Source organism: Symphalangus syndactylus, chromosome 4, assembly GCF_028878055.3.
Source record: "Symphalangus syndactylus isolate Jambi chromosome 4, NHGRI_mSymSyn1-v2.1_pri, whole genome shotgun sequence".
Lineage (NCBI taxonomy): Eukaryota > Metazoa > Chordata > Mammalia > Primates > Hylobatidae > Symphalangus > Symphalangus syndactylus.
In genome coordinates, this window is record NC_072426.2 from 86,779,253 (window position 1) to 86,805,003 (window position 25,751).

Below are 25,751 nucleotides of genomic sequence, written 5' to 3' on the forward strand. Positions count from 1 at the left end.
CCCAGTGCCCCTGTTTTTCCAAGCCTTCCCATCAGGGCTCCTCCAGGCATCTCCAGTTTAGGGAGCAGCGCCTCTGCAACATCCTCCTCCAGAACAGATAGTGTGATGGGGGATGGCATCACAACTGCTGCGACTGAACACAGTTAGGGTCCCCATCCAGAAAGAGTACCCAAGGCCCACCTGGTACACACAGGTGCTATGATGGGGAACAAATAAGAAGCAAGTCTCCCTCCACATATGGTCCCCATGAATGGACATTTCTCCTGGAGGAAGGGGCTCAGTCCCTTGAAGTTAAATTTAAGCTGCTCTCTCCTTATACAGGCCAGAGGCCCCAAACCTCAAAGTGTGTGTGCGTGCGTGTGTGTGTGTGTGTTGGAGGATGTGGGGCTGATGAGCCCAATCAGAACCACAGGGTATTTGAGGCACTCCCCTGTGGACAGAAGCAGCAGCCAGCATGTGTCATCATCAGCTGTGCCCTCCCTGGCTTGGCTGTTCATCTGGCTGACCAAAGCCCCCCCAGCCAGGTCTCTATTCTTTGAACTGGCAGGATGCCCACTGCTATTTACAGGTGCCCCTCTTCCCCTTGCCTGTTTACTTTGATGGGCCCTTCTCTCCTGATTGTGCATTAAAACCTTATTCTTGTTGCTCTGCCTCTGCTCATGTGTCTATATATTTTATAATATAAATCTTATATATTTTAATTTTTAATTAAATATTATATATATTAATTATATGTAACCTTAAAACTAGATATAAAGAATGTAGGCATATAGATACCTTGCAACCATAAAACTAAAGAAACTTGCAGATCAACAAATGTAGGGACCTCATAAAATTCAAATGACAATTTTAATATAATGGAACAAAAGCAGAACAGTCACTCCCCTCGGCCATGAGGAAGTGGCGCCCCCTGCCCACATGCAGACTCTCCTGAGATCCGCCTGTTAGCAGCATGCTTTGCAGTAACTGGATGCTTCCACCACTTGTCCCTATGTAAGTTACACAGAGGCTTCCTTTGTACATCCTGTAATGAAGTCTTTTGGCCTTCACTTGTTGAGAACACAATATTTCATATTAACTCCCTGTGCATTCTTTTTTTCAATATTTCTCTATAACAAAGAAAATGTCATTCCCTGGCACCAAAGAAATGTTAAATAGATAAAAATATGGAAGCTGTTTGTTAAGTCGATCATCCAAATGAACCAAAATATGTTGATCTTGATGGGTCACTCCACGTCTCCAGCAATATGACCCTGTAGGCACCTGATCTCCTCCATTAATATTTTATTTACAAAATCGGGCTTCAGGCCAGAACTGGCTATGGTTTGCTGACCCCTGTTCTAGCAGAAGAGACGTTCAACAACTAATTATACAAATAACAACCACTAAGTGCTATCAAGTAAAATTTCCCAATGCTTAAAACCCTCTAAGAGTAGAGATTGAACCTATGCAGGTAGATCAGATTGCCCCGAGGGAGTGGGTCTTAGATTTAATGTAGTTAATTAGTCAGGCGAGGGCAAGACTACTCCAGATGGAGGAAACCACCTGGGGAAAGGGTTGGGGCAGAAGACAGCCTGGCAAACCCGGTGTGAAAGAGGCTTACGGAGCGGGAGCAGGAAGAGTGCGGGCCAGCGGCTGTGAGCTCAGGCTGAAAACAGCAGGGAGGCCAGCCCCTGTGAGGTCGTGTGGGTCTTGTGAGGGAATTAGGTCTCTATTTAAATACAGAGACTGCGGCACGAGAAGTAACATGCTTAAGGCTGCACAGCCTGCACAAGATGGAGCTGGAAGCCTCCTCTGTTCACCTCCAGACCCACCTTCTGTATCCTCTTTGTGTTCATTTTGGTTCTAGGCTTGTCCAGTGTCTTTACAAGTTTCCCTCCATGCAATTTCAAAATCTTCCAACAAAACGAAAAGGAAAGGAAATTTTGTCTGCACCTAGGCTATCCTACAGTGGAGGACCTAGAGGACTGGAGGGAGCTGTGTTCCCGCTTCTCCTTTCTTCTCTGATGCCCCTTACATGGAGTCTTAGCAAAGCTTTCTCTGTCCTCGATGTCAAAGGAGCCTTCAGAATATCGCCTGGGCTCCTCCTCCTGTGTTACCATGCCCTCTGGGTCTCGCCCTGCCCGCCTCTGCACTCTGTCCTCACTGCCTCACTTCCACGCTCCCCTTGGGGACACTTGCACAGCTTGCTGCCCCGTGAATGCTCCACGTCCCCTTTTCAGTTCCACGTTGTTCCTCTGCTGGAAGAGCATGTGCCTCACCCCGCCTCTTTGTCTGGACACTTTCTTTTCTTTAAGAATCCACCAATTAACTCATCATTTAGCATTAGGTGTATCTCCTAATGCTGTCCCTCCCCCCTCCCCCCACCCCACAACAGTCCCCGGAGCGTGATGTTCCCCTTCCTGTGTCCATGAGTTCTCATTGTTCAATTCCCACCTATGAGTGAGAACATGCGGTGTTTGGTTTTTTGTCCTTGCGATAGTTTACTGAGAATGATGTTTTCCAGTTTCATCCATGTCCCTACAAAGGACACGAACTCATCATTTTTTATGGCTGCATAGTATTCCATGGTGTATATGTGCCACATTTTCTTAATCCAGTCTATCGTTGTTGGACATTTGGGTTGGTTCCAAGTCTTTGCTATTGTGAATAGTGCCGCAATAAACATACGTGTGCATGTGTCTTTATAGCAGCATGATTTATAGTCCTTTGGGTATATACCCAGTAATGGGATGGCTGGGTCAAATGGTATTTCTAGTTCGAGATCCCTGAGGAATCGCCACACTGACTTCCACAATGGTTGAACTAGTTTACAGTCCCACCAACAGTGTAAAAGTGTTCCTATTTCTCCACATCCTCTCCAGCACCTGTTGTTTCCTGATTTTTTAATGATGGCCATTCTAACTGGTGTGAGATGGTATCTCACTGTGGTTTTGATTTGCATTTCTCTGATGGCCAGTGATGAGGAGCATTTCTTCATGTGTTTTTTGGCTGCATAAATGTCTTCTTTTGAGAAGTGTCTGTTCATGTCCTTTGCCCACTTTTTGATGAGGTTGTTTGTTTTTTTCTTGTAAATTTGTTTGAGTTCATTGTAGATTCTGGATATTAGCCCTTTGTCAGATGAGTAGGTTGCAAAAATTTTCTCCCATTCTGTAGGTTGCCTGTTCACTCTGATGGTAGTTTCTTTTGCTGTGCAGAAGCTCTTTAGTTTAATGAGATCCCATTTGTCAATTTTGGCTTTTGTTGCCATTGCTTTTGGTGTTTTAGACATGAAGTCCTTGCCCACGCCTATGTCCTGAATGGTATTGCCTAGGTTTTCTTGTAGGATTTTAATGGTTTTAGGTCTAACATATAAGTCTTTAATCCATCTTGAATTAATTTTTGTATAAGGTGTAAGGAAGGGATCCAGTTGCAGCTTTCTACATATGGCTAGCCAGTTTTCCCAGCACCATTTATTAAATAGGGAATCCTTTCCCCATTTCTTGTTTTTGTCAGGTTTGTCAAAGATCAGATAGTTGTAGCTATGCGGCATCATTTCTGAGGGCTCTGTTCTGTTCCATTGATCTATGTCTCTGTTGTGGTACCAGTACCATGCTGTTTTGGTTACTGTAGCCTTGTAGTATAGTTTAAAGTCAGGTAGCGTGATGCCTCCAGCTTTGTTCTTTTGGCTTAGGATTGACTTGGTGATGCGGGCTCTTTTTTGGTTCCATATGAACTTTAAAGTAGTTTTTTCCAATTCTGTGAAGAAAGTCATTGGTAGCTTGATGGGGATGGCATTGAATCTATAAATTACCTTGGGCAGTATGGCCATTTTCACGATATTGATTCTTCCAACCCATGAGCATGGAATGTTCTTCCATTTGTTTGTATCCTCTTTTATTTCATTGAGCAGTGGTTTGTAGTTCTCCTTGAAGAGGTCCTTCACATCCCTTGTAAGTTGGATTCGTAGGTATTTGATTCTCTTTGAAGCAATTGTGAATGGGAGTTCACTCATGATTTGGCTCTCCGTCTGTTATTGGTGTACAAGAATGCTTGTGATTTTTGTACATTGATTTTGTATCCTGAGACTTTGCTGAAGTTGCTAATCAGCTTAAGGAGATTTTGGGCTGAGACAATGGGGTTTTCTAGATATACAATCATGTCAGCTGCAAACAGGGACAATTTGACTTCCTCTTTTCCTAATTGAATACCCTTTATTTCCTTCTCCTGCCTGATTGCTCTGGCCAGAACTTCCAGCACTATGTTGAATAGGAGCGGTGAGAGAGGGCATCCCTGTCTTGTGCCAGTTTTCAGAGGGAATGCTTCCAGTTTTTGCCCATTCAGTATGATATTGGCTGTGGGTTTGTCATAGATAGCTCTTATTATTTTGAGATATGTCCCATCAATACCTAATTTATTGAGAGTTTTTAGCATGAAGCATTGTTGAATTTTGTCAAAGGCTTTTTCTGCATCTATTGAGATAATCATGTGGTTTTTGTCTTTGGTTCTGTTTATATGCTGGATTACATTTATTGATTTGCGTATGTTGAACCAGCCTTGCATCCCAGGGATGAAGCCCACTTGATTATGGTGGATAAGCTTTTTGATGTGCTGCTGGATTCGGTTTGCCAGTATTTTATTGAGGATTTTTGCATCAATGTTCATCAAGGATATTGGTCTGAAATTCTCTTTTTTTTTTTTTTTTTTTTTTTTTTTTCTTGAGACGGAGTCTTGCTCTGTCACCCAGGCTGGAGTGCAGTGGCGCAATCTCGGCTCACTGCAAGCTCCGCCTCCCGGGTTCACGCCATTCTCCTGCCTCAGCCTCTCCAAGTAGCTGGGACTACAGGCGCCCGCCACCACGCCCGGCTAATTTTTTGTATTTTTAGTAGAGACGGGGTTTCACCATGGTCTCGATCTCCTGACCTCGTGATCCACCCGCCTCGGCCCCCCAAAGTGCTGGGATTACAAGCGTGAGCCACCACGCCCGGCCTGAAATTCTCTTTTTTGGTTATGTCTCTGCCAGGCTTTGGTATCAGGACGATGCTGGCTTCGTAAAATGTGTTAGGGAGGATTCCCTCTTTTTCTATCGATTGGAATAGTTTCAGAAGGAATGGTACCAGTTCCTCCTTGTACCTCTGGTAGAATTCAGCTGTGAATCCATCAGGTCCTGGACTCTTTTTGGTTGGTAAGCTATTGATTATTGCCACAATTTCAGAACCTGTTATTGGTCTATTCAGAGATTCAACTTCTTCCTGGCTTAGTCTTGGGAGGGTGTATTTGTCGAGGAATTTATCCATTTCTTCTAGATTTTCTAGTTTATTTGCATAGAGGTGTTTGTAGTATTCTCTGATGGTAGATTGTATTTCTGTGGGGTCGGTGGTGATATCCCCTTTTTCATTTTTTATTGCATCTATTTGATTCTTCTCTCTTTTCTTATTAGTCTTGCTAGCGGTCTATCAATTTTGTTGATCTTTTCAAAAAACCAGCTCCTGGATTCACTAATTTTTTGAAGGGTTTTTTGTGTCTCTATTTCCTTCAGTTCTGCTCTGATTTTAGTTATTTCTAGCCTTCTGCTAGTTTTTGAATGTGTTTGCTCTTGCTTTTCTAGTTCTTTTAGTTGTGATGTTAGGGTGTCAATTTTGGATCTTTCCTGCTTTCTCTTATGGGCATTTAGTGCTATAAATTTCCCTCTACACACTGCTTTGAACGTGTCCCAGAGATTCTGGTATGTTGTGTCTTTGTTCTCGTTGGTTTCAAAGAATATCTTTATTTCTGCCTTCATTTCATTATGTACCCAATAGTCATTCAGGAGCAGGTTGTTCAGTTTCCATGTAGTTGAGTGGTTTTGAGTGAGTTTCTTAATCCTGAGTTCTAGTTTGATTGCACTGTGGTCTGAGAGACAGTTTGTTATAATTTCTGTTCTTTTACATTTGCTGAGGAGAGCTTTACTTCCAACTATGTGGTCAATTTTGGAATAGGTGTGGTGTGGTGCTGAAAAAAATGTATATTCTGTTGACTTGGGGTGGAGAGTTCTGTAGATGTCTATTAGGTCCACTTTATGTAGAGCTGAGTTCAATTCCTGGATATCCTTGTTAACTTTCTGTCTCATTGATCTGTCTAATGTTGACAGTGGGGTGTTAAAATCTCCCATTATTATTGTGTGGGAGTTTAAGTCCCTTTGTAGGTCACTGAGGACTTGCTTTATGAATCTGGGTGCTCCTGTGTTGGGTGCATATATATTTAGGATAGTTAGCTCTTCTTGTTGAATTGATCCCTTTACCATTATGTAATGGCCTTCTTTGTCTCTTTTGATCTTTGTTGGTTTAAAGTCTATTTTATCAGAGACTAGGATTGCAACCCCTGCCTTTTTTTGTTTTCCATTTGCTTGATAGATCTTCCTCCATCCCTTTATTTTGAGTCTATGTGTGTCTCTGCACGTGAGATGGGTTTCCTGAATACAGCACACTGATGGGTCCTGACTCCTTATCCAGTTTGCCAGCCTGTGTCTTTTGATTGGAGCATTTAGCCCATTTACATTTAACGTTAATATTGTTATGTGTGAATCTGATCCTGTCATTATGATGTTAGTTGGTTATTTTGCTCGTTAGTTGCTATAGTTTCTTCCTAGCCTCGATGGTCTTTACAATTTGGCGTGTTTTTGCAGTGGCTGGTACCGGTTGTTCCTTTCCATGTTTAGTGCTTCCTTCAGGAGCTCTTTTAGGGCAGGCCTGGTGGTGACAAAATCACTCAGCGTTTGCTTGTCTGTAAAGTATTTTATTTCTCCTTCACTTATGAAGCTTAGTTTGGCGGGATAGGAAATTCTGGGTTGAAAATTCTTTTCTTTAAGAATGTTGAATATCAGCCCCCACTCTCTTCTGGCTTGTAGAGTTTCTGCTGAGAGATCAGCTGTTAGTCTGATGGGCTTCCCTTTGTGGGTAACCCGACCTTTCTCTCTGGCTGCCCTTAACATTTTTTCCTTCATTTCAACTTTGGTGAATCTGACAATTATGTGTCTTGGAGTTGCTCTTCTCGAGGAGTATCTTTGTGGCATTCTCTGTATTTCCTCAATCTGAATGCTGGCCTGCCTTGCTAGATTGGGGAAGTTCTCCTGGATAATATCTTGCAGAGTGTTTTCCAACTTGGCTCCATTCTCCCCATCATTTTCAGGTACACCAATCAGACGTAGGTTTGGTCTTTTCACATAGTCCCAAATTTCTTGGAGGCTTTGTTCATTTCTTTTTATTCTTTTTTCTCTAAACTTCCCTTCTCTCTTCATTTCATTCATTTCATCTTCTATCAGCGATACCCTTTCTTCCAGTTGATCGCATCTGCTACTGAGGCTTCTGCAATCTTCGCGTAGTTCTCGAAACTTGGCTTTCAGCCCCATCAGCTCCTTTAAGCCCTTCTCTCCATTGGTTATTCTAGTTATCCATTCTTCTAATTTTTTTTCAAAGTTTTTAACTTCTTTGCTATTGTTTTGAATTTCCTCTCGTAGCTCAGAGTAGTTTGATCGTCTGAAGCCTTCTTCTCTCAACTCGTCAAAGTCATCCTCCATCCAGCTTTGTTCCGTTGCTGGTGAGGAACTGCGTTCCTTTGGAGGAGGAGAGGTGCTCTGTTTTTTAGAGTTTCCAGTTCTTTTGCCCTGTTTTTTCCCCATCTTTGTGGTTTTATCTACTTTTTGTCTTTGATGATGGTGATGTACAGATGGGTTTTTGGTGTGGATGTCCTTTCTGTTTGTTAGTTTTCCTTCTACCAGACAGCACCCTCAGCTGCAGGTCTGTTGGAGTTTACTAGAGGTCCACTCCAGACCCTGTTTGGCTGGGTGTCAGCAGCGGTGGCTGCAGAACAGCATTATTTTCATGAGACCACAAATTCAGCTGTCTGATAGTTCCTCTGGAAGTTTTGTCTCAGAGGAGTACCTGGCTGAATGAGGTGTCAGTCTGTCCCTACTGGGGGGATGCCTCCCAGTTAGGCTGCTCAGGGGTGAGGGACCCACTTTAGGAGGCAGTCTGTCCGTTCTCAGATCTCCAGCTGCGTGCTGGGAGAACCACTACTCTCTTCAAAGCTGTCAGTCAGACAGGGACATTTAAGTCTGTGGAGGTTCTTGCTGAGTTTTTGTTTGTCTGTGCCCTGCCCCCAGAGGTGGAGCCTACAGAGGCAGGCAGGCCTCCTTGAGCTGTGGTGGGCTCCACTCAGTTCGAGCATCCTGGCTGCTTTGTTTACCTAAGCAAGCCTGGGCAATGGCGGGCGCCCCTCCCCCAGCCTCACTGCCGCCTTGCAGCTTGATCTCAGAATGCTGTGCTAGCAATCAGCGAGACTCCGTGGGCATAGGACCCTTCGAGCCAGGTGCGGGACACAATCTCCTAGTGTGCCGTTTTCCAGGCCCGTTGGAAAAGCGCAGTATTAGGATGGGACTGACCCGATATTCCAGGTGCCGTCTGTTTCCCCTTTCTTTGACTAGGAAAGGGAACTCCCTGACCCCTTGCGCTTCCCGAGTGAGGCAATGCCTTGCCCTGCTTTGGCTCGCGCACAGTGCGCTTCATCAACTGTCCTGCACCCACTGTTAGGCACTCCCTAGTGAGATGAAACCAGTACCTCAAGCAGAAATGCAGAAATCACCCGTCTTCTGTGTCGCTGCGGCTGGGAGCTGGAGACCGGAGCTGTTCCTATTCGGCCATCTTGGCTCCACCCTCCTAAAATATGTCTTATGGTCAGAAAAATCAACATTTTGTGTATTTACTTAGTTTACGAAAAGTACTGAAAATGCTATTATTAGCTGAATTTGTGATTTCCTTTTGAAATTGTGAGTTATCCTTATTTTTCCCATTTCATTTTTGCACCAAGGAGACTGCAGTCAAATAAAACAGATACTACACGCACTTGTCGGGGCAGCCGTACTGCAGAAGCACGTTGATGCACTCCTGGCTGGAGGCTTGCCGGGCATAGGTCAGCGCTGTGTTCCCGTGGGCATCTCGAGCCATGACGTCCACCCCGTACCAGATCAGGAGCTGTGCCAGGACCACATTCCCCTTGCGGCAGGCCAGATGGAGCGCCGTGCAGCCGTCTCCCTCCCCACAGGTCTCGTTCACCTCCTCACGGGAGCCATGTGCCAGCAGCAGGATGACTGTCCGCAGGTCCTCATCAGCGGTGGCCCGCAGCAGGTGCTGGCCCAGGGACAGCTCAGTGCAGGGTACTGGGGCCAGAAAGAGCTTCTTCTCATATTTGGAATGGATCCACCGCTCCTTTTCTTCCCTTGATGACTCTGCTGAAGGTTTTGTCTGCCCCTGGCTGCTCCCTTCCCAGATGCTGTTGGCTAGGTCATTGCCAATAGACGACATAACCTTCATGAGCTCAACTGGCCAGTCATCCAGGTCCAGAGATCGCACACGGGAAAGGCAGGTGCCAAGACTGCGGTGGATTCCTGAGCATTCAATACACATGAGGACTCCCAAGTTCAAACTGGCCCACTTAGGGTTCGGGGTCTCACAGTCCACACAGTGGGAGTTCCCACGCATGTTTTGGATCGACTGCAGGGCCATGGCCTCGCTCTGGCTGGTCAGCCGGAACTTGCTTTTACTGCTCTCACATGACTGCAGGCTGGCCAGGATCTGGCTCTGGATGACTTGGACCCAGGCGTCCCGCTCCTCATACGTCGTGGCTTTAAAGTGCCACGTTTGGCCAGTGACAGACACAATGATAAAGTTTTCTTCTTCTTCCTCAGCAGTGCTGGACAGGCCATCATCTTTTAAGTTGGTGCTTTTCTTCTTTAGGTGTTTCTTTTTATTGGCATGAGGAGGCGGGGGCGGGCTGAGCTTGGGGCTGGTAGTGCTGGAGATACTGGGGCTCATGCATATGGAGTCACCCAGCCCAGTGTCTGGATTGGCTGCGGTACGTAGACCGTTCATGTTCTTGGATAGGCCACTGCTTTTAGAGCTGGAGATGGGCACGCAGGCCGATGTGGCTAGGGGTGGCCACTTTCCTGGGACTTTGATGGTAGATGTCCGAAGGTCAATCTCTTTTTTATGAATATTCTTCATATAATCACCTAAGCTTGAATAATAGGTGAGCATGCCATTGGAACACAGGGTGACATGTTTCTTTTTCCATGTCTTCAGCCATTTCCCACTTCGCTTTAAGAGCATGCCCTGTTTAATGGGGATGGCTCTGCCGCTCCCGACGGTGTGAGCATGACTCTCCGGGGCTTTCTTCTCTTTGTCTGGGTCACTCCCTTTCTCAGATGTAAACAGGTTGGACCAGCGCACGGACTGCTTGCAAACGGACGTGGGTGTGTTGGCAGTGGGAGGAACACTGATGTGAAGGTCCTCCTGGCTGGTGCTGGGAGTCGATGGAATGGAGGAGGAATAGTTATTTAAACTGCCACCTCCATTTCTTGTCTGGGTGATGGGCACGGTGGAAACCTGTGTGGAACAGAAGGAGGAATGGCTTTGAAAATTGGGTAGTGACTTGCAGGGTCCTATAGACAGCTCACAATTACCTTTTAAAAAGATACATTTTCTGGGCCAGGCACGGTGGCTCACACCTGTAATCCCAGCACTTTGGGAGGCCAAGGAGGGTGGATCACGAGATCAGGAGTTCAAGACCATTCTGGCCAACATGGTGAAACTCTGTCTTTACCAAAAAAAAAAAAAAAAAATTAGCTGGGCATGGTGGCACATGCCTGTAATTCCAGCTACTTGGGAGGCTGAGGCAGGAGAATTGCTTGAACAGGGACCTGGGAGGCAGAGCCTGCAGTGAGCCAAGATCCCACGATTGCACTACAGCCTGGGCTACAGAAAGAGAGTCCATCAAAAAAAAAAAAAAGATACACTTTCTGTTGTTTGGATAGTATATTTACTCATAGTAGCTCACTAACAGAGCTGCAGATCAGTTCTTATTCCAGCTCATTCTTTTTACAACACTTAAGATGACTAAATGCAACATGAAATGGGGAAGATTTAAAAAAAGATGACTTTGACTTCAGCATGAAACAGATACAAGTGTACGATGAAAATACAACCTCAATAAAAGTGCCACTTACCGTAAATGAGCATAACCGCTCATCAAATATGCTCAAAGATCTATCTGCATCTCTGTAAAATAAGAATGTGCATTACTTCAAAAACTGTTAATATCTTAGTATATTTGTTTAGTAAAATACTGCCTCCTGTGTGCTTTGGTGTTTACTTTACCAAAGCAGCTTTTACGAATTCTCCTCCTGGATCCTGACTTGCAGAGGGTTTCCTGCCTTATTCTTTCTCAGCACATCATGGCCTGTACCGTGAAGTCTTTTATACGATAACCAGTCAGAAATGCCCATAAGTATTGACTCTCCCTAACAGGCAATGGCAATAAACCAAACATATTTTCACTTTTCTAACCACACATTGAAACACAAGAATATTCTACAAAGCAGTAGTAGTAAACTTTAATAAATGTAAATGTGATTCAGATTTCCTACCTTCCTTTCTCTTTAGTTCTCTGTAGTACACACTCATGATGTATTTATGTATTTTCTGTTGTTTGAATGACAAACTCATCTGCCTTTTTAAGAGGCCAGTCTTTGATGAACTTTAAACTTTGTAAAACTAATGCATTGTGCCTGTGCATAAACCAGTGGTTCTCCAAATGTGCTCTGTGGACCTCTCGGGATCCCCAAGACCCCTTCCAGAAGGCCTGAGGTCATAATTGTTCTTTTTTTTTTGAGACCCAAGTTTTACTCTTGTTGCCCAGGCTGGAGTGCAATGGTGCGATCTCGGCTCACGGCAACCTTTGCCTCCCGGATTCAACTGATTCTCCTATCCCAGCCTCCCGAGTAGCAGGGATTACAGGCACCTGCCTCCACTCCTGACCTCAGGTGATCCACTTGCCTCGGCCTCCCAGACTGCTGGGATTACAGGCCTGAGCTACTGTGCCTGGCCAACACTGTTCTGAACAATACTAATTAAACCTGAGAAAGCTGATGAAAAATTTTAAAAATTTGTAAAAGTAATACAAAGTCATTGCCTGCTTTTTCACTGACACTTGCCATGATTGTATAAAAGCAAAAGTGGGTACAACGGCTGGTTTCTCAGCATAAATCAAGGCAGTGGTACCAATTATATTAGTAGTCATTCTATTCTTCACTGTCCCCTACAGTTAAAACACATAGCCTGAATTTCTTAAGAATGTCTTTGATGAAGCAGTAAAAATTAATGTTTTTAAATCTTCACATGTCTCTTTAATATTCTGAATAAGTGGAAAGTTAACGAGAAGCGCTTTTTTTGTTGTTTTTAAAGAATTCGTGATTTAATTGTGAACTGAAAAATCACTTTTTTCACAGAACATCATTTTTATTTAAAAGTACAACTGGGCCAGCGCAGTGGCTCACGCCTGTAGAATCCCAGCACTTCGAGAGGCCAAAGCAGGCAGATGGCTTGAGCTCCTTCAGGAGTTCGAGACCAGCCTAGGCAACATAACGAAACCGTCTCTATCAAACATACAAGAAAATTAGCCTGGCGTGGTGCCACGCATCTGTGGTCCCAGCTACACAGGAACCTGAGGTGAGAGGATTGCTTGAGCTGAGATCATGCCAATGCACTCCAGCCAAGTGACAGAGTGAAACTCGGCCTAAAAAACAAGTTCTATTATCATTCTCAAAAATAAATGAAGTGAGAGGTTGTCACTTCAAGGGAAATATGTATTTGTTCCCAATGATAAAATTTAAGCTTTCCTGAGGACTTTGAAAAACTTGTTCCTTCTACTGTAGGCTTGACAGCTTTTCAATACTTAAAGGTGTGTTAAAGTAAGATTGGTGGTTAAACTAAAAGTGATTTTTGACACAATAAAACATAAACCAATATATTCCAAGTAGTTAATGCATGATATTATAAATGCAAGTATGGAGCAAAAGATCCATTTACTGTGCAAGAAAGATCAATGAGTACTGATGGAATAAACTTATTAATATGTAAAATGCCACTGTAACTAATTTAAGAAACCACCACTTGTGAAGTTTTGATTTAGTGTTAACAAATACCCACAACTGTCTGAAAACTTTAAAAATACACCTTCTACCAACTACATATTTGCATGAGGTGAGGTCATCTTATTGCTTCTTTTTTTCTTTTTTTGAGACAGAGTCTCCCTCTGTCACCCAGCCTGGGGTGCAATGGTGAGATCTCGGCTCACTGCAACCTCCGCCTCCCAGGTTCAAGTGATTCTCCTGCCTCAGCCTCCCAAGTAACTGGGACTACAGGCATGCACCACCACGCCCAGCCATTTTTTGTACTTTCAGTAGAGGCGGGTTTCACCATGTTGGTCGGGCTGGTCTCAAACTCCTGACCTCAAGTGATCCGCCCACCTCGGCCTCCCAAAATGCTGGGATTACAGGTGTGAACCACTGCGCCCCACCAGCTTATTGCTTTTTTTTGTTTGTTTGTTTAGACAGAGTCTTGCTCTGTCACCCAGGCTGGAGTGCAATGGCATGATCTCAGCTCTTTGCAACCTCCGCCTCCCAAGTTCAAGCGGTTCTCCTGCCTCAGCCTCCAGAATAGGTGGGACTACAGGTGCGTGCCACCATGCCCAGCTAAGTTTTTGTATTTTTAGTAGAGACGGGGTTTCGCCGTGTTAGCCGGGATGATCTCGATCTCCTGACCTTGTGGTCCGCCCGCCTCGGCCTCCCAAAGTGCTGGGATTACAGGTGTGAGCCACCATGCCTGGCCATGCCTGGCTAATTTTTTGTATTTTTTAGTAGAGATGGGGTATCATCGTGTTAGCCAGGATGGTCTCAATCTCCTGACCTGGTGATCAGCCCACCTAGGCCTCCCAAAGTGCTAGGATTACAGGTGTGAGCCACTGCGCCCAGCCATCTGTAACCCTCTTATCTCAACTAGCTGACATTATTAGTTCACATCCAATTCAATTTATAAACTAACAGAGGTGCCATGGGCCGGGCACGGTGGCTCATGCCTGTAATCCCAGCACTTTGGGAGGCCGAGGCAGGTGGATCACGAGGTCAGGAGTTCGAGACCATCCTGGCTAACATGGTGAAACCACGTCTCTACTAAAAATACAAAAAATTAGCCGGGTGTCGTGGCAGGCACCTGTAGTCCCTGCTACTTGAGAGGCTGAGGCAGGAGAATGGTGTGAATCCGGGAGGCAGAGCTCGCAGTGAGCCGATATCGCACCACTGCACTCCAGGCGGTGTGACAGAGCAAAACACCATCAAAAAAAAAAAAAAAAAAAAAAAAGAGGTGCCATGTGTACAAAAATCAATGCATATTTATGAACGTTTTTTCAAATCTATTTTCACACATCTTATCTAAATACATAACACAGAAGCCTGTGTGACTTGGGCAATGTGGCCCAGGAGGGCCTAAGACTAACACATCCACCTTGGCAAAAGGACATAAAATATGTCTTATGGTCAGAAAAATCAACATTTTGTGTATTTACTTAGTTTACGAAAAGTACTGAAAATGCTATTATTAGCTGAATTTGTGATTTCCTTTTGAAATTGTGAGTTATCCTTATTTTTCCCATTTCATTTTTGCACCAAGGAGACTGCAGTCAAATAAAACAGATACTACACGCACTCGTCGGGGCAGCCGTACTGCAGAAGCACGTTGATGCACTCCTGGCTGGAGGCCTGCCGGGCATAGGTCAGCGCTGTGTTCCCGTGGGCATCTCGGGCCGTGACGTCCACCCCGTACCAGATCAGGAGCTGTGCCAGGACCACATTCCCCTTGCGGCAGGCCAGATGGAGCGCCGTGCAGCCGTCTCCCTCCCCACAGGTCTCGTTCACCTCCTCACGGGAGCCATGTGCCAGCAGCAGGATGACTGTCCGCAGGTCCTCATCAGCGGTGGCCCGCAGCAGGTGCTGGCCCAGGGACAGCTCAGTGCAGGGTACTGGGGCCAGAAAGAGCTTCTTCTCATATTTGGAATGGATCCACCGCTCCTTTTCTTCCCTTGATGACTCTGCTGAAGGTTTTGTCTGCCCCTGGCTGCTCCCTTCCCAGATGCTGTTGGCTAGGTCATTGCCAATAGATGACATAACCTTCATGAGCTCAACTGGCCAGTCATCCAGGTCCAGAGATCGCACACGGGAAAGGCAGGTGCCAAGACTGCGGTGGATTCCTGAGCATTCAATACACATGAGGACTCCCAAGTTCAAACTGGCCCACTTAGGGTTCGGGGTCTCACAGTCCACACAGTGGGAGTTCCCACGCATGTTTTGGATCGACTGCAGGGCCATGGCCTCGCTCTGGCTGGTCAGCCGGAACTTGCTTTTACTGCTCTCACATGACTGCAGGCTGGCCAGGATCTGGCTCTGGATGACTTGGACCCAGGCGTCCCGCTCCTCATACGTCGTGGCTTTAAAGTGCCACGTTTGGCCAGTGACAGACACAATGATAAAGTTTTCTTCTTCTTCCTCAGCAGTGCTGGACAGGCCATCATCTTTTAAGTTGGTGCTTTTCTTCTTTAGGTGTTTCTTTTTATTGGCATGAGGAGGCGGGGGCGGGCTGAGCTTGGGGCTGGTAGTGCTGGAGATACTGGGGCTCATGCATATGGAGTCACCCAGCCCAGTGTCTGGATTGGCTGCGGTACGTAGACCGTTCATGTTCTTGGATAGGCCACTGCTTTTAGAGCTGGAGATGGGCACGCAGGCCGATGTGGCTAGGGGTGGCCACTTTCCTGGGACTTTGATGGTAGATGTCCGAAGGTCAATCTCTTTTTTATGAATATTCTTCATATAATCACCTAAGCTTGAATAATAGGTGAGCATGCCATTGGAACACAGGGTGACATGTTTCTTTTTCCATGTCTTCAGCCATTTCCCACTTCGCTTTAAGAGCATGCCCTGTTTAATGGGGATGGCTCTGCCGCTCCCGACGGTGTGAGCATGACTCTCCGGGGCTTTCTTCTCTTTGTCTGGGTCACTCCCTTTCTCAGATGTAAACAGGTTGGACCAGCGCACGGACTGCTTGCAAACGGACGTGGGTGTGTTGGCAGTGGGAGGAACACTGATGTGAAGGTCCTCCTGGCTGGTGCTGGGAGTCGATGGAATGGAGGAGGAATAGTTATTTAAACTGCCACCTCCATTTCTTGTCTGGGTAATGGGCACGGTGGAAACCTGTGTGGAACAGAAGGAGGAATGGCTTTGAAAATTGGGTAGTGACTTGCAGGGTCCTATAGACAGCTCACAATTACCTTTTAAAAAGATACATTTTCTGGGCCAGGCACGGTGGCTCACACCTGTAATCCCAGCACTTTGGGAAGCCAAGGAGGGTGGATCACGAGATCAGGAGTTCAAGACCATTCTGGCCAACATGGTGAAACTCTGTCTTTACCAAAAAAAAAAAAAAAAATTAGCTGGGCATGGTGGCACATGCCTGTAATTCCAGCTACTTGGGAGGCTGAGGCAGGAGAATTGCTTGAACAGGGACTTGGGAGGCAGAGCCTGCAGTGAGCCAAGATCCCACGATTGCACTCCAGCCTGGGCTACAGAAAGAGAGTCCATCAAAAAAAAAAAAAGATACATTTTCTGTTGTTTGGATAGTATATTTACTCATAGTAGCTCACTAACAGAGCTGCAGATCAGTTCTTATTCCAGCTCACTCTTTTCACAACACTTAAGATGACTAAATGCAACATGAAACGGGGAAGATTTAAAAAAAGATGCCTTTGACTTCAGCATGAAACAGATACAAGTGTACGATGAAAATACAACCTCAATAAAAGTGCCACTTACCGTATATGAGTATAACCGCTCATCAAATATGCTCAAAGATCTATCTGCATCTCTGTAAAATAAGAATGTGCATTACTTCAAAAACTGTTAATATCTTAGTATATTTGTTTAGTAAAATACTGCCTCCTGTGTGCTTTGGTGTTTACTTTACCAAAGCAGCTTTTACGAATTCTCCTCCTGGATCCTGACTTGCAGAGGGTTTCCTGCCTTATTCTTTCTCAGCACATCATGGCCTGTACCGTGAAGTCTTTTATACGATAACCAGTCAGAAATGCCCATAAGTATTGACTCTCCCTAACAGGCAATGGCAATAAACCAAACATATTTTCACTTTTCTAACCACACATTGAAACACAAGAATATTCTACAAAGCAGTAGTAGTAAACTTTAATAAATGTAAATGTGATTCAGATTTCCTAGCTTCCTTTCTCTTTAGTTCTCTGTAGTATACACTCATGATGTATTTATGTATTTTCTGTTGTTTGAATGACAAACTCATCTGCCTTTTTAAGAGGCCAGTCTTTGATGAACTTTAAACTTTGTAAAACTAATGCATTGTGCCTGTGTATAAACCAGTGGTTCTCCAAATGTGCTCTGTGGACCTCTCGGGATCCCCAAGACCCCTTCCAGAAGGCCTGAGGTCATAATTGTTCTTTTTTTTTTTTTTGAGACCCAAGTTTTACTCTTGTTGCCCAGGCTGGAGTGCAATGGTGCGATCTCGGCTCACGGCAACCTTTGCCTCCCGGATTCAAGTGATTCTCTTATCCCAGCCTCCCGAGTAGCAGGGATTACAGGCACCTGCCACCACTCCTGACCTCAGGTGATCTGCTTGCCTCGGCCTCCCAAACTGCTGGGATTACAGGCCTGAGCTACTGTGCCTGGCCAACACTGTTCTGAATAATACTAATTAAACCTGAGAAAGCTGATGAAAAATTTTAAAAATTTGTAAAAGTCATTGCCTGCTTTTTCACTGACACTTGCCATGACTGTATAAAAGCAAAAGTGGGTACAACGGCTGGTTTCTCAGCATAAATCAAGGCAGTGGTACCAATTATATTAGTAGTCATTCTATTCTTCACTGTCCCCTACAGTTAAAAAACATAGCCTGAATTTCTTAAGAATGTCTTTGATGAAGCAGTAAAAATTAATGTTTTTAAATCTTGACATGTCTCTTTAATATTCTGAATAAGTGGAAAGTTAACGAGAAGCGCTTTTTTTGTTGTTTTTAAAGAATTCGTGATTTAATTGTGAACTGAAAAATCACTTTTTTCACAGAACATCATTTTTATTTAAAAGTACAACTGGGCCAGCGCAGTGGCTCACGCCTGTAGAATCCCAGCACTTTGAGAGGCCAAAGCAGGCAGATGGCTTGAGCTCCTTCAGGAGTTCGAGACCAGCCTAGGCAACATAACGAAACCCTGTCTCTATCAAACATACAAGAAAATTAGCCTGGCGTGGTGCCACGCATCTGTGGTCCCAGCTACACAGGAACCTGAGGTGAGAGGATTGCTTGAGCTGAGATCATGCCAATGCACTCCAGCCAAGTGACAGAGTGAAACCCGGTCTAAAAAACAAGTTCTATTATCATTCTCAAAAATAAATGAAGTGAGAGGTTGTCACTTCAAGGGAAATATGTATTTGTTCCCAATGATAAAATTTAAGCTTTCCTGAGGGCTTTGAAAAACTTGTTCCTTCTACTGTAGGCCTGACAGCTTTTCAATACTTAAAGGTGTGTTAAAGTAAGATTGGTGGTTAAACTAAAAGTGATTTTTCACACAATAAAACATAAACCAATATATTCCAAGTAATTAATGCATGATATTATAAATGCAAGTATGGAGCAAGAGATCCATTTACTGTGCAAGAAAGATCAATGAGTACTGATGGAATAAACTTATTAATATGTAAAATGCCACTGTAACTAATTTAAGAAACCACCACTTGTGAAGTTTTGATTTAGTGTTAACAAATACCCACAACTGTCTGAAAACTTTAAAAATACACCTTCTACCAACTACATATTTGCATGAGGTGAGGTCATCTTATTGCTTCTTTTTTTCTTTTTTTGAGACAGAGTCTCCCTCTGTCACCCAGCCTGGGGTGCAATGGCGAGATCTCGGCTCACTGCAACCTCTGCCTCCCAGGTTCAAGTGATTCTCCTGCCTCAGCCTCCCAAGTAACTGGGACTACAGGCATGCACCACCACGCCCAGCCATTTTTTGTACTTTCAGTAGAGGCGGGTTTCACCATGTTGGTCGGGCTGGTCTCAAACTCCTGACCTCAAGTGATCCGCCCACCTCGGCCTCCCAAAATGCTGGGATTACAGGTGTGAACCACCGCGCCCCACCAGCTTATTGCTTTTGTTTGTTTGTTTGTTTAGACAGAGTCTTGCTCTGTCACCCAGGCTGGAGTGCAATGGCATGATCTCAGCTCTTTGCAACCTCTGCCTCCCAAGTTCAAGCGGTTCTCCTGCCTCAGCCTCCAGAATAGGTGGGACTACAGGTGCGTGCCACCATGCCCAGCTAAGTTTTTGTATTTTTAGTAGAGACGGGGTTTCGCCGTGTTAGCCGGGATGATCTCGATCTCCTGACCTTGTGGTCCGCCCGCCTCGGCCTCCCAAAGTGCTGGGATTACAGGCGTGAGCCACTGCACCCAGCCTCTTATTGCTTCTTTAAAGTAAATTGCAAAGAAAGCTCTAGAGAATCCATTTGTCTCCTATTAAAAGCTCAACATGAGAGACTTTAAATAATATAAATACATGACACACTTTTTACTCAACTTTTTGTTGTAGAAAAGTTATTTTTCAAAGAAAAATTTCTGTTAACAGTACTGTTCTCAAGGAATATTTACAACCTGGGTCATGGGTTACTACTGACATCTAGTTGGTAGAGTCCATGAATACTGCTAAACTCTCTGCAATGCACAAGCCAGTCCTCACAACAAAGCATTATCTAGCCCATAATATCAACAGTGGTAAGGCTGTGAAATCTAAACGAAAAATAGATTTTGAAAAAAATTTCAATTGTATATTTCTACCACAGTAAATATCAATATATTCAATATAAACACATACTCTTTGAGATTCTCAATCATTTAACAATTAAGAGTCTTAAGGAACAAAGAAAATACAAATAATTTGCTTTGATATTTTAGTAGGCACAATACAGCTTATGATGTCTAAAGCTGTGACCTAACACTGAGCTTGATATCTTGCAAAGTAATTAGCTAGAATAACAAGACAGGTTTCTAAAAAGCTCACCTTTGCATGATATGATGAGGTATCTGCCAGGTCACACTGCGGAAGGAAAAAAAATTCATCACAATAGATGTTATCATTTTTAGGCCTGAAGACATTTTTTAAAAGGGGGGCAGAGGAAACTCTCCTAGTGGCCCTGAAATTCAAATTTTCTAGATCAGAACAGTACCATAAGGGCACTTTGTTTTCATTTCTTCGTTTGTCACAAAAATATGAGAACCAAAATGCGAGGAAATATGCCATTAGAAGACGCGTTTCTGTTGGTGATTATAATGTATAAATAATAACAGATTTCCGTTATATGCTTTTCTACCCACGAAACCTTTCGTCCCATGCGATTTATTTTATCTATTTATTTATGTTTTGACCCAGAGTCTGTCTCTGTTGCTCAGACTCGACTGCAGTGGTGCGATCTTGACTCCTCACAACCTCCACCACCCAGGTTCAAGCGATTCTCATGCCTCAGCCTCCCAAGAAGCTGGGACTACAAGTTTTCACCACTGTCCAGGTAATTGTTTTTTTGTTTTTTTTTTTTTTGCGGGGGCGGTGGGTGGATGGAGTTTTGCTCTTGTTGCCCAGGCTGGAGTGCAATGGTGTAATCTCAGCTCACCACAACCTCTGCCTCCCGGGTTCAAGAGATTCTCCTGCCTCAGCCTCCCAAGCGGCTGGGATTACAGGCATGTGCCACCACACTCAGCTAATTTTGTAGAGTGAGGCTCAAAACAACCGAGGGAAGGCAAATCTCAATTTTACTTATAGGTCTACACAATATTAGCACTTTTTAAAAAGCCCGTAACATTGGCATGTAAGATGGGTATGTCTGTAGTGCTTCAAGTAGTTTTCATCTCTGAAATAAGTTTAAAATCACAGAATTTAAAGTTACATGCTGGAAAGGAAAAATGACCTTATGTGACATTTAATTCAACACTCATTTTACAGATCAGGGAAACAAACCTTAAAACTGACTTGCCCAAGGTCCCACCAAATAGGAGCAGTTTCTCGTCCTAAACTCAAATTAAGCAGTGGCTCTCAAACTTTGCTGCACATTAAAACCACCTGAGAAGCTTTAATATGTGCCTCATCTTCAACATGAGACATTTTAATTTAATTAGTATTGGGTATGGCTTTGGGCATCAAGGTTGTTGGTAAAAGTTTCCCAGGTGATTTCAATGTGCAGCAAAGTTTGGAATGATTGAGCTGGGGTGAAAATCAGAATCTTCTGGGATGCTTTTCTTCACAGAAAGATGCCTCACATCCATCCCTATTTTCCTGAAAGTCTTCTCAGTGCCTAGAGATAAAGTGGAGATGGGAAGATGCGTGTGTTTGCAGACCTGTATTTTGAAAAAAAACCTTGCATAAGTGATCTCAGTGAGTTCTACCTATCCCACTGACAACAGTGCACTACTGATTCATGATAAAACATTTTTCAAAACATTTTCTTGAAGCCAATTTGCCCTATTAATTTGCTCAATAAACCTTTATTTCACCAATAGTGAATACACCAAATGATTATTTCTCAAAATTGCTGATGGCAAATTAAAACTTACTATACTTTCAAAAGTAGACTTCTAAAAAGTAGAATAATCAGGAAAAAAGCACGAAATTTGTTTGAGCAAAATTAATCTTCAAAGCTGCTTTTGAATTGTATGCTAACATATCAAAATCTTTGGAACTCAAAAGAAGCCAGGGACTCTAGTCAAAGTAATTTTTGTGTATGTGTGCTCAAAGATTTAAGAGACTTGGCTGACTACAGACATTTAGTGGTTACTCAATAGGTCCCAAAGCTCAGGACTTGAGACAGAGTTTGAGTTCAGTTTTTGTTTGAAACACAATTTCCTCTCAACTATTGTTATAAGGGAGGGAGGAAAGTGACATTATTATGAGTGCAAACTTGCCACTTTTAATTGAAGTAAAAGTTATTGACAATTGAATTAGCTAAAAAGGCTAGTGCATTTGAAACAAAATTGTTTATAAGCTAGTTATGTTTACAGAATGAAAAGTAAAATTAAAGATAAAGACAATAATATTCTAAATTAGCACTTTCCAAACTGTGTTCTAAAAATCAAGACTAATAACCCAAGGAGATGAGAATAATGTACACTGGACAGCCCCTATGGAGCTGGTGGTGGTGTTGGTTGTTGTTCCTTTTAAAATAAACTTCATCTCAGGGTGCTCTCAAAGCGCATCTTTGTGGCCCACAAGGTGCTCATGCACAATGGGAGAAATTCAAATGCAGATACACTGTGGTGCCAGAAGAAGAAAAGCTGTTCCTTCTTCCAAGGCTAATGTCCAAAGTAGTGCACACTGATTTAGGCCTATAATGCATTGAAAAACTAAGTTTTCACAAAAAACATTCAATAAAGGGAACCTACCCTTCTCACTGTGTTCAACATTGTCTAAAGGCATAAAGGCATCAAAAAGATACACTGTTTCTGGGATTGCTTCTTTGCTAACTGATTTTTCCTTCCACCACGACGTCTAAGATTAAAAGAGAAACTGATACTTACTATTTAGAATCTGGATATCAATATATGGTTGATTCCAATTTCTTAAACTGATTGCTGGAGGACAACCAAATGGCTGAAATAATTTTAGAATAAAGGAATCTGTCCCTTGGCAGTATAGTTGTACTCACGATATTATTGTCATTGTAAGATAATGCTGGCTGGCTGTGCTGTCATCAAGGAATATTGTCAAACACAATCTGCATTTTTGACTGAAATGCTCAGTAGATACCTGAAGGGGAAGGGAATTATAAGTCAAACTTATCAAAGTGTATTTTTTTCTCAGTTAAAATGTCAAATGACAAAGCACTAAGATATTTCTCACACTCTATGAACTGCCTGAGTGGTATCATGTGCACTCTATAGAAAACCCATTGGAGGCTCTCAACTTCCAGAGATGATGTTTAAGATATGGGTTATAAAATGCTGCCCTTAATATGGTACCTGTCATCAAACCTAACAAGGATTTTATGAATTACCATTAAAAATAATGGGAAAAGTCGGCTTCGCATTGTCTCAAAAAAAATAAAGTTTAAAATAAGATTTCATTGTTTTTTTCTACAGCTATGTAAAGCAGCCGAGAATTTCTATTATTTAATTAATTAATTTATTTATTTATTTATTTATTTTTGAGACGGAGTCTCACTCTGTTACCCAGGCTGGAGTGCAGTGGCGCGATCTCGGCTTACTGCAAGCTCTGCCTCCCGGGTTCACGCCATTCTCCTGACTCAGCCTCCTGAGCAGCTGGGACTACAGGTGCCCGCCACCACGCCCGGCTAATTTTTTGTGTTTTTAGTAGAGATGGGGTTTCACCGTGTTAGCCAGGATGGTCTCGACCTCCTCACCTCGCGATCCGCCTGCCTCAGCCTCCCAAAGTACTGGGATTACAGGCGTGAGCCACTGCGCCCGGCCCTTCTATTATTTATTTACTATGATAAAATGTAATGTATTAAATAATCCTGCTACAAGAGCATTTTATTGCAGTGAATACAAGACTAATGCATTTACTAAATTACTAATCCTAAATGTATTATTTCAGGTGATATTGTTACAAAAGAAGTGTTTCAGATTCAGAGGCTCTGTGTGCCAGGGCTGCTAGGCCACCAACAAGTGAGGAAGCCACAGGTTTCTCTAGTCCTATTTTCTTATGTGGAGGATAAAAAGAGTATCACTTAAATATTCTCTCACACCCTGAAAACAAATGACAACTTAAAAAATCGAACTTTCATTTCATGTTTAAATAAGACTGCCATGACATGACTCAAATGAGACTCTCAGAGTATATTTTGCATTCATTTCAAAACGTGATCAATTTCATTCTATAGATCATCTGACCTGCACCTAGCCATTTTCCTGCTCTACCCCTGCGCTCTGCCTGGAATACTGCTTTTCTCTTTCCTTGCTTCAGCAAGCTTGACTCCAGCTACCCTCTTGGATCTCTTTGTCGGCAGCCACACCAAAAAATGTATTTTTGTACACTAATTAGTTGAACTCACCACTGCTTACAAGATACTAATTCCTGCAGAGGATTCCCCTCATGAGAAAGTATGCCTCTACATAGGAGTAAGGGAGGGCCCTTACTCTTCCTACCTCCAGCTGCTGAGCATAGAATTTTGAGTAAATCCAAAACTTTGACAAGTGTTTGACAATTCAGTTATCATTTGGAAGATAAGTCTTACTACATTTAATTACAGCAAAAACACTACTAACAGTTTACTGTTTATAGGTATTATTTAAGGTAGTCACCAAATAGAAACAAATAATCTAACGTCAGTCAGCATAAATCAGAGTATGAAATTTTACGATATTTAACAAGAAATGGAAGGGGTTACTTAGTAGTTTAAAGGTTTAATGACAAAAACTAGAAAATAATCGTACCTACTAATTTAGTAAGTCAAAACCAAAGCCTTACCATCAAAGGTGCATTACCCATTGGATGCCGATGCCCACCCACTGACTTCTCCTGCTGTACCTGCTGCCTCTCATTTTAACCCATTAAAAATACTAAAGTTGCTTTCCTTGTAGACATCTTTCACCTCCTTGGTTAGGTCTATTCCTAAGTATTTTATTTTAGTTTAGTTTATTTTTGCAGCTATCAGAAAAGGGGTTGATTTCTTGGTTTGATTCTAAGCTTGGTTGCTTCTAGGGTACAACAGATCTACTGATTTGTGTACATTAATTTTGTCTTCTGAAACTTTGCTGAATTCATTTATCAGTTCTAGGAGCTTTTTGGAGGAGTCTTTAGGGTTTCCTAGGTCTATGATCATATCATCATCAAACAGCAACAGTTTGACTTCCTCTTTACTGATCTGGATGCCTTTTATTGCTTTCTCTTGTGTGATTGCGCTGGTTAGGCCTTCCAGTAGTATGTTGAATACAAGTGGTGAGAGTGGGCATCCTTGTCTTATTCCAGTTCTCGGGGGGAATGCTTTCAACTTTTCTCCCTTTCAGTATTATGTTGGCTGTGGGTTTGTCATAGATGGCTTTTATTACATTGAGCTATGACCCTTGTATTCCAATTTTGCTGAGGGTTTTAATCAAAAAAGGATGCTGCATTTTGTCAAATGCTTTTTCTGCATCTATTAAGATGATCATGCGATTTTTTTGTTTTTAATTCTGTTTATGTGGTGTATCACATTTATTGACTTGTGTATGTTAATCCATCCCTGCATCCCTGGTAATGAAACCCATTTGATCATGGTGGATTATCTTTTTTTTTTTTTTTTTGAGATGGAGTCTCATTCTGTTGCCCAGGCTGGAGTATGCAGTGGGGTGATCTTGGCTCACTGCAACCTCCGCCTCCCAGGTTCAAGCAATTCTCCTGCCTCAGCCACCTGAGTAGATGGGATTACAGGTGAGTGCCACCATGCCCGGCTAACTTTTGTATTTTTAGTAGAGATGGGGTTTCACCATGTTGGCCAGGCTGGTCTCGAACTCCTGACCTCATGAACCGCCCACCTCAGCCTCCCAAAGTGCTGGGATTACAGGTGTGAGCCACTGTGCCTGGGTGGATTATCTTTCTGATATGCCGTTGGGAACTACAAAGCATTGCTGAATGAAGTCATGGACACAAACAAATGGAAAGACATCCCATGCTCATGAATGGGTAGAATGAATATTGTGAAAATGACCATATTGCCAAAAGCAATCTACAAATTCAATGCAATTCCCATCAAAATGCCACCATCCTTCTTCACAGAACTAGAAAAAACAATCCAAAAATTTATATGGACCAAACAAGAACCTGCACAGCCAAAACAAAACTAAGCAAAAACAACAAATC

The 25,751-nt window shown here is 43.3% G+C and overlaps 3 protein-coding genes across 5 annotated transcripts in view; 1 reads left to right on the top strand and 2 right to left on the bottom strand.

Annotated features, from left to right (window-relative positions):
* The window catches only part of LOC129480910 (arf-GAP with GTPase, ANK repeat and PH domain-containing protein 5), a 273,520-nt gene that overhangs the window by 212,585 nt on the left and 35,184 nt on the right, over window positions 1–25,751 (bottom strand). The window lies entirely within an intron of this gene.
* GLUD1 (glutamate dehydrogenase 1) overlaps window positions 1–25,751 on the top strand; it is a 225,577-nt gene that overhangs the window by 151,660 nt on the left and 48,166 nt on the right. The window lies entirely within an intron of this gene.
* Window positions 831–25,751, bottom strand: part of LOC129480911 (arf-GAP with GTPase, ANK repeat and PH domain-containing protein 5-like) — a 31,566-nt gene continuing 6,645 nt past the window's right edge. For 2 of the 3 annotated variants that reach the window (XM_055275457.2, XM_063638120.1), the window contains 6 exons: window positions 22,600–22,700; window positions 19,968–20,003; window positions 16,709–16,760; window positions 14,553–16,090; window positions 11,018–11,069; window positions 831–10,397 (listed from right to left, as the gene is read on the bottom strand). In XM_055275457.2, the coding sequence (XP_055131432.2) occupies window positions 8,850–10,397; window positions 11,018–11,069; window positions 14,553–16,090; window positions 16,709–16,760; window positions 19,968–20,003; window positions 22,600–22,700 (3,327 nt within the window). In that variant the 3' untranslated portion in view covers window positions 831–8,849. Of the gene's footprint in view, window positions 10,398–11,017; window positions 11,070–13,149; window positions 14,016–14,552; window positions 16,091–16,708; window positions 16,761–19,967; window positions 20,004–22,599; window positions 22,701–25,751 lie in introns of those variants that run through there. The other variant, XM_055275459.2, reaches the window with a different exon arrangement.